At 50.3% G+C, this 8640-nt stretch overlaps 1 protein-coding gene across 4 annotated transcripts; it reads right to left on the bottom strand.

The window, feature by feature from the left end:
- Nucleotides 1-310: 310 nt before the first annotated feature.
- NME4 (NME/NM23 nucleoside diphosphate kinase 4) lies at nt 311-3822 on the bottom strand. Of its 4 annotated transcripts, none has more exons than XM_036827405.1 (5): nt 3654-3820; nt 1856-1989; nt 1482-1583; nt 1272-1384; nt 311-748 (listed from the first exon to the last, which is right to left on the bottom strand). In XM_036827405.1, exons 1-5 carry the CDS (start codon nt 3742-3744, stop codon nt 625-627), a joined length of 564 nt encoding a protein of 187 aa, XP_036683300.1. In that variant the 5' UTR covers nt 3745-3820; the 3' UTR covers nt 311-624. The 4 variants fall into 4 exon arrangements, with proteins under 4 accessions (XP_036683300.1, XP_036683301.1, XP_036683302.1 ...); XM_036827406.1 differs by having other exon boundaries at nt 379-748; nt 1856-1986; nt 3654-3822; XM_036827407.1 differs by having other exon boundaries at nt 379-748; nt 1856-2113; nt 3654-3780.
- Nucleotides 3823-8640: the final 4818 nt, after the last annotated feature.

Here is an 8640-nt window from a genome sequence, read left to right as displayed (position 1 = left end):
TCACCAGCCTTTCTGCCCTGGGGGCGGCTTCAGTTCCCTGCCTACCCCTTTGCAACCCTCCAATCCTGCCTAGGGCTCCTCCTTCAGGGAGAGCACTAGCTCAGGGGCTCAGCTTGGATTCCCCAGATTTCAGGCTGGAGGTCTCTGGACCTCTGCCTGTCTTATACATTCAACAAAGTTACTGATCCCCTCCTGGTGTGTGAGAGATGGTAAGCTTCATTTCTACTTTCAAGCTGCTTACAACTTTGCATAAAGGCCTCATCCTTACCTCAGAGATGGCAGAGGCTGTAATGAGCACTCCACCCCCACGCACAGCACAGTGAATTTTAATGTTCCCACTTTGGGGGAAGGGAGGTCACACTACCAGCTTTTGGAGGCACCCCAAAGCTTGTCTGGCACTTTGGTACAGAAAGGATTTTGTCCAATCTCTTGCTTGCTTCGGATAATACTAAAAGGCACATAAAGTTGGTGGCTCAACCCCTCTGGGCTGGGGTTGGCGCAGCAGGTGGACAGGCGGGTGGGTCTGGGACAGATGGGCAGGGCATGGGTGTGGGCTCAAGGTCTTGTCGACAGAGGTAGTTGGTCCTGGGTGGATGCTGGGGTGACCGAGGGCACCCTGTGTGCTCAGGCTGGATAGATGCTGCTGTGGTGGCCTTCGTCTGCCCAGTCCACCAGCTCACTGCTCTGGAACCACAGCTGGATCTCCCTCTGGGCCCCCTCCACGGAGTCGCTGGCGTGGATGACGTTCCTGTGCCAGGTGGCAGAGGTAGGACACAGGCTTCAGTGTGCACCTTGGGGGTCCCAGGGACAGTCTGCTGCGTGCACCTTGGAGGTCCCAGGGACAGTCTCCTGATGCCCTACTGTCTAGGGGAGCAAGCGGGGTGATTGTACAGAGGGAAAGGAAGAACAGGGGAGCTGCAAAACTGGGTTCCAGCCTGATCTCAGCTTCTTAGCCACAACCTCATCTGTCCCGTGCCAACCCCCGGGGCATCTGGCAATAAAGTCAGGTGACAGACAACGATGGCAGAGCACATACACAACACACAGGGAATGCTTTATCTTCTCCTGTGTGCATGAAAGGGTTTTTTAAAAAACCGCACTAGCAAACGTTAGGTGTGATGTGCCACCAGTAAAAGTCTCTTCTGGCTTTACTTTCCCCTGAGCAAGAAGCCCAGGTACGGTGGATCTGCCTTAGCAGCAAGCCGCCGCCCCAAGCCCCTAGTGAGCTGGCCCTCAGCTCCAAGTGGCTGAGTGTGTTAGGGCCCCCATACCTGCTGATGTGGATGCTGAAGTCTCCCCGGATGGTGCCAGGGGCGGCCTCAGCCGAGTTGGTGTGTCCTATCATGGCCCTCGAGGTGCAGACCACATTGGGGCCTTCCCAGACCTGCAGCACAGAGATAAAGGAGGTGGGGAGAGGTGGGTATCACCAAGGGCTCAGTCCAGGACCCTCCACCCCTCCCACCACCCCTGCCCCGCTGTACCATGGCCACCACCGGGCCGGAGCTCATGTAGCTGATGAGGGCTGGGTAGAAGGGCTTCCTCTGCAGGTCGTGGTAGTGCTCAGCAAGGATGCTCTCTGGTGCCTGGTGCATTGGGGGAAGGGGGTGAGAGGAGCCCTTGGAGAGGGAGCCCCACCAGGCACTGGGACAGTGACATGGTGTACTGATCACAGGGCCCTTTGCAGACGACACCTACATGGGGCAGCACTCCAGCCACAAAAGCACAAGGCAGACACCTCCCCACCCCTCCCCTTCTACTGCCAACACCATGATGTCTTCCTGACGCAGGGCTGAGATGTGAGAAGCCCCCCATCCTGGTCCCCTCAGGGACACCCACAGGCAAAGAGCCCTGGTACCTGCAGCATCTTCATCCCCACCAGCTTGAAGCCCCTCCTCTCAAAGCGCTGGATCACATCCCCAACAAGCCTCCGCTGCACCCCGTCTGGCTTCACCGCAACCAGCGTCCGCTCCAGGGTCCAGGAGGGTCCTCCTTTAGAAGAGGGGGGTTCGGGGCTGCCGAGGCCTCACCCTTTCATGTCTCCTGGACCTGGGTTCCCCTGCCAGGACCCAGGTGTCACCTGGACTTCAGAGTGTCTGCCTCAGGCAGAGCAGCTCTGGAGGGGAGAAGTGTGGTGTCCACAGCCAGGACTGTCCAGCGTGGTGCTACCCCTTGGGACAAGCAGCACAGGGGGCCCCTGGGGACTTCAGCCTGTTGGAGGGGCCATGGGCCCTTCCAGGCAGTGGCAGAAGCTGCCCATGATAGAGCTGATGTCCCCTGAAAAGGCATCTATCTTAGACAGCCTGGAGGCCTGGGGAGGCACAGTCCAGCTCAGAGGCCACCCGGAGGCCCAAAGATGCCATACTGGAAAGAAAGTACAAGCCTTGGCCTGATTTTCACTCTTGTCCTTTGCGGTGCTAGCACAGACAATGTCTGAACCCCCAACCTGCCACATCAGGAAGGAACCACCACCCATCTTCTGGGTCTCAGGTGAAGGAATGGCAGGGGACCAGGGAGGCAGAAGTGCACTTTCCCCACCGGGTGGGCCACAGACAGCGGGACAAAGGGACCTGGGGATTGAGGAGAAAGGTGGAGGGGTTCCTGTCTGCAGGTGGGGAGAGTTGAGAGGGCTCCTCCCCTCACACCTTCGTTGGCCAGGCTGCTGTGGGGTTCCAAGGTGGGACGCTTCCAGACCTAAAGTCAACACTGCCACAGTCTTCCCCCTCCTGGGGAGACACTGCCCGGGAGACCCCCAGCATCATCACCCTCCTACAGCCCCAGGCCACTTCCAGAGTTATGCTGACCCTCAGCATTGGGTCCAGGGTCAAGTGTACTTTTGGGAGGAGCCCAGGCCCTGGATGTCCGGCTAATTCCTGCAAAGAGGGAGAAGAGAACTGGAGGAGAGATAAGACATAGGGTCCAGGAGGGCCAGTGTCCCTGTAGGCAACTGCAGCTGCCTTCCCATCCCCAGGAGGAAAATTAACCAAAGTTGTGCAGGGCCTGGAGAGCAGGCAGTGGGTGCCCACCACATCCCTTCAATGAACCGCGCTGGAGGAAGGCCCCCCATCCTTATTCCATCCCCCAAGCCCAGTGCCTGGGGGCCCTGCTGCCAGCTGGCTCGTGCCTCAGACGGTGGCAGTTCACTCTTGCCAGCATTTGGAACGCCAGGACATCTGCCTGCCGCTCAGGAAGGGCCCAAGGGCCAGCAGGAAGAGCCTGAGGGCCAGCAGCTAGGGCAGAGGTCCCTGTGGATACCAGCGGGCAGGAATATGCCAGGCGGAAAAACGCCCCAGGAAAAACGCCCCAGGACGGGAGTATTCATCTGCTGAGAATGACCCCGCTCAGGAGCCCCGGGTCCTCCGCAAAGTGTGGCCACCAGGCTTCTGGCTTCCTCCTGCCCTGGAGCCCTGGGGACCCCCTGCCCTGAGCACGGTGAGGAGGTGAGCGGGGGCGTGGGGGGCTGGGTGGGAGTGAGCGGTGGGGGGGTGGTGTGCGCAGGGCCCCAGCCCGGCGGGAACCCGACGGTCGCGCAGCTCCAGCCGGCCTGTCCCGAGGCCTCAAGCCCCCTGCGCCAGGGCCCGCACGTGCGCCAGCAGAGGCCTGCGGCGCCTCAGCCCGCCCCACCTCGCGCATGGCCGCCGGGTGGGCGGACTCACCAGAGCTGGAGCGCGCAAGCAGGCTTGCGACCGGGGCCCGCGTGCGGCACATCAGCCCCCGCAGCGCCGCGCGCCCGGAGAGACCGCGCATGACTCCCTGCCCGCGAGTGCCGTCTGAGAGCGTAAGAGAGAGGCCCGGGGATGGAGGGGGAGGGGCGGAGGGAAGAGGGAGGGAGGAGGGTGGAGGGAGAAAAGGAACCTGGGGAAGGGTTGGAGGGACAGAGGGAAGAGGGAGGGAGGGAAGGGGAGGGAGGTGGAGGGGCAGAGGGAGAAAAGGAACCCGGGGAACGGGCAGCGGGAGAAAGGTAGGAGGGAGGGAGGGGAAGGGGGAAGAGGAAGAGGGGTGGAGGGAGAGAGAGCGGCGCAAGGCCCCCACAGCCCCTACCCTCGCGGCCCCACACCGACCCTGCTTCACTCAAGCGGCCTCGGGAAGTATTTAATGTCAATTTCTGTTAAAATCAGAAGAAAAAAATAACAATGATAACGAACACAGCATGGATTGTATTCGTCTTTATACCAACACAGTCCTTAAGTATCATTTTGAGTTCATGCAAGTCCTCCTGCGCCTGTCTTGGGCTGTACCCCGTCCTGGCAGCAGGACCTGCTTCTGGGGGCGGGAAGTGTCCTCCCACCTGAGTCTCCCTCGGAAATTACACCCTGCATCTGGAGAGGGTGGACCTGGATGGTCAGGCAAGGTCAGGCAGGGCATCTCTGCATTTGGATGGGGAAAATCCCACCTTTATTCTCAAGTGGACATGTAACTGCATTCCTCTAACTGAAGGAATTTAGCTTCCACTGAAACCCTTACGGTCCCTGTGACTTTATCGCAAGCAGAAATCACAGATATTCTCATTTACTATATTGTTCCAGTTGAGAAGGTGGCGCAATACTGTTTGAAATATGAGATCAATTGCAAGATCTTATGTAATGAGTTTTCGTTTTCTTTTTTTTTAAATTTTATTTATTTATTTTTGGCTGCGTTGGGTCTTCGTTGCTGTGCGTGGGCTTTCTCTAGATGAGGTGAACGGGGGCTACTCTTCGTTGGGGTGCACAGGCTTCTAAATGTGGTGGCTTCTCTTGTTGCGGAGCCCAGGCTCTAGGCACGCGGGCTTCAGTAGTTGTGGCACATGGGCTCAGTAGTTGTGGAGCACGGCTAAGTTGCTCCGTGGCATGTGGGATCTTCCCGGACCAGGGCTCAAACCCGTGCCCCCTGCATTGGCAGACGGATTCTTTTCTTTTCCTTTTTTTTTTTTAATCTATTTTATTTTTGGCTGCGTTGGATGTTCGTTGCTACATGCGGGCTTTCTCTAGTTGCGGGGAGCGGGGGCTAGTCCTCATTACAATGCGCGGACTTCTCATTGTGGTGACTTCTCTTGTTGCGGAGCCCAGGCGGGCTCTAGGCGCGCGGGCTTCAATAGTGGTAGCACACGGGCTTCAGTAGTTGTGGCTCGCGGGCTCTAGAGCGCAGGCTCACTAGTTGTGGCGCACGGGCTTAGTTGCTCCGTGGCATGTGGACTCCTCCCAGACCAGGGCTCGAACTCGTGCCCCCTGCATTGGCAGGTGGATTCTTAACCACTGCACCACCAGGGAAGCCCTGTAATGAGTTTTTGAAAAAGCATATATACTTCTTTATGCTGTTGTGGATGGAATTTTCTTAATTTCATTTTCAATTGTTCATTACAAGCGTATAAAAATACAATTGAGTTTTGTATATGGATCTTGTATCCAGAGACTTTGGTGAACTCATTTATTAATTCTAATAGTTTTTTAGTGGATTCCTCAGGATTTTGTACGTACAAGGTTATGTCATACAGGAATAGAGATAGTTTGACTTTTTCCTTCCCAATCTGGATGTCTTTTTTTTCGTTTTATTAATTAATTGCTCGGCTAGAATCTTCAGTACAATGTTAAATACAAGTGACCTTCTTTTTCCACTGTCTTTTTTTTTCTTTTCTTTTTTTTACTTTTTTATTTTGAAGCAATTCCAAAATCACAGAAAAGTTGCAAGAACAGTACAACACCTACGTCCCCTTCACTTTGATTCCACTGTTGTTGACATTTGACCAAATTTGCTTTATTATTCTCTCTTTGTCTGTCTATCTTTCTCTATATTTTTATAGCATTTAAGAATAAGTCTCAGACATGATGATTATTGAATGTATATTTTTCTAAAACAAGGACAATCTCCTATATAACCACAGTAAATCCATGAAAATAAGGAGATTAATATTGGTACAATACAACCACCCTACCTTCAAACTCCATTCAGATTTCTTTCCACTATCCCAATAGTCATTTATAGCAAATTCAGAAAATCAAACAAATATACAAGATGTACTTCTCTTCTTCTCTTTTCTTTCTGGTCCAGAATTTTTTTTTTTTAACATCTTTATTGGAGTATAATTGCTTTACAATGGTGTGTTAGTTTCTGCTTTATAACAAAGTGAATCAGTTGTACATATACATATGTTCCCATATCTCTTCCCTCTTGCGTCTCCCTCCCTCCCATCCACTGTCTTAAGACAGGAGATTAGATTATTGTTTTGAAATATTTTTTTCTTTCTTAGTATAGACATTTACAGCTATAAATTTCCCTCTAAACACTGCATTAACTATATTCCATAAGTTTTGATGTGTCTTCATTTTCTTTCATCTCAAAGTATTTTCTGATTTCCCTTTTGATTTCATATACTCTAAAAACTACAAATCATTGTTGAAAGAAATTACAGAAAATCTAAACAGGACAAAAATCCCACATTCATGGATTGGAAGACTTAACATGTTAATATGTCAATGCTCCTCAAACTGATCTACAGATTCAACTCAATCCCTGTCAAAATCCTGACTTCTTTGTAAAAATTGATAAGTTGATTCTCGAATTCAGTGGGTTTGCAAGAGACCCAGAATAACCAGAAACTCCTGAAAAAGAACAAAGCAGGAGAACTCACACTTCCTGATTTCAAACTTATCACAAAACAATAATAATCAAGTCAGTGTGGTACCAGCACAAGGATAGACATATAGACCAATGGAATAGAATTGAGAGTCCAGAAATAAAACCATACATCTATAGTCAACTGATTCTGGTGAGGAAGCCAAGACTATTCAATGAGAGACAGAATAGTCTTTTTAACAAATGGTGTTGCAGTAGCCAAGACATGGAAACAACCTAAATGTCCATTGACAGATAAATGGGTAAAGAAGATGTGATACACATATACAATGGAATATAACTCAGCCATAAAAAAGAATGAAATAATGCCATTTACAGCAACGTAGATGGACCTAGCAATTATCATATTAAGTGAAGTAAGTCAGAAAGAGAAAGACAAATACCATATGATATCACTTATATGTGGGATCTAAAATATGACACAAATTAACTTATCTACGGGACTTCCCTGGTGGTCCAGTGGTTAGGACTCAGCACTCCCAATTCAGGGGCTCAGGTTCGATCCCTGGTCAGGGAACTAGATCCCGCATGCCACAACTAAGACCCGGTGCAGCCAAATAAATAATTTTTTTTTTTAAAAAAGACATGCACCACAATGTTCATTGCAGCACTATTTACAATAGCCAAGACATGGAACCAACCTAAATGTCCATCGACAGATGAATGGATAAAGAAGATGTGGGGACTTCCCTGGTGGCGCAGTGGTTGAGAATCTGCCTGCCAATGCAGGGGACACGGGTTCGAGCCCTGGTCTGGGAAGATCCCACATGCCGCGGAGCAACTGGGCCCGTGAGCCACAACTACTCAGCCTGCGCATCTGGAGTCTGTGCTCCGCAACAAGAGAGGCCACGATAGTGAGAGGCCCGCGCACCGCGATGAAGAGTGGCCCCCGCTTGCCACAACTAGAGAAAGCCCTCGCACAGAAACGAAGACCCAACACAGCCAAAAATAAATAAATAAATAAATAAGTTTAAAAAAAAAAGATATGGCACATGTACACAATGAGATATTACTCAGCCATAAAAAGGAATGAAACTGAGTTATTTGTAGTGAGGTGGATGGACCTAGAGCCTGTCATACAGAGTAAAGTAAGTCAGAAAGAGAAAAACAAATATCATATGCTAATGCATATATATGGAATCTAAAAAAAAAAAATAAAGGTACTGATGAACCTAGTTGCAGGGCAGGAATAAAGAGGTAAACATAGAGAACGGACTTGATGACATGGGGGTGGGAGGGCGAAGCTGGGGCGAAGTGAGAGTAGCATCGGCGTATATTCACTACCAAATGTAAAACAGTTGGCTGGTGGGAAGCAGCAGCATAGCACAGGGAGACTGGCTTGGTGCTTTGCGATGACCTAGAAGGGTGGGGTAGGGAGGATGGGAGGGAGGCTCAAGAGGGAGGGGATGTGGGCACATATGTATGCATATGGCTGATTTGCTTTGTTGTGCAACAGAAACTAACACGGTATTGTGAAGCAATTATACTCCAATAAAAATGTATTTAAAAAAGTATCATTTTAAAAAATTAACTTATCTACAAAACAGAAGCAGACTCACCGAACAGACTTGTGGTTGCCAAGGGAGAGGAGGGTGGGGGAGGGATGGATTGGGAGTTTGGGATTAGCACATGCAAACTATTATATATGCAATGTGTAAACAACAAGGTCTTATTGCATAGCACAGGAAACTATATTCAATATCCTGTGATAAACCATAATGGAAAAGAATATGAGAAAGAATATATATATATAACTGAATCACTTTGATTCAGCACCTGAAAAGATGCTCAACATCATTAGTCATCAGGGAAATGCAAATCAAAACCCTGAGAGACAACTTTATGCCCGCTAGCATGGCTAGAACCAAAAGGTCAGATAATAACCTGTGTTGGTGAGGATGTGGAAAAATTGGAACCCTCCTACATTACTGATGGAAATGTAAAATAATGCAGCCACTTTGGGAAATAGTCTGGCAATTTCTCAAATGATTAAAAATCGAATCATATGACTCAGAAATTCTATTTCTAGGTATA

Source organism: Balaenoptera musculus, chromosome 15, assembly GCF_009873245.2.
Source record: "Balaenoptera musculus isolate JJ_BM4_2016_0621 chromosome 15, mBalMus1.pri.v3, whole genome shotgun sequence".
NCBI lineage: Eukaryota > Metazoa > Chordata > Mammalia > Artiodactyla > Balaenopteridae > Balaenoptera > Balaenoptera musculus.
Note: the sequence above shows the minus strand (reverse complement) of the source record. Positions and strands in the feature narration are given on the sequence as shown.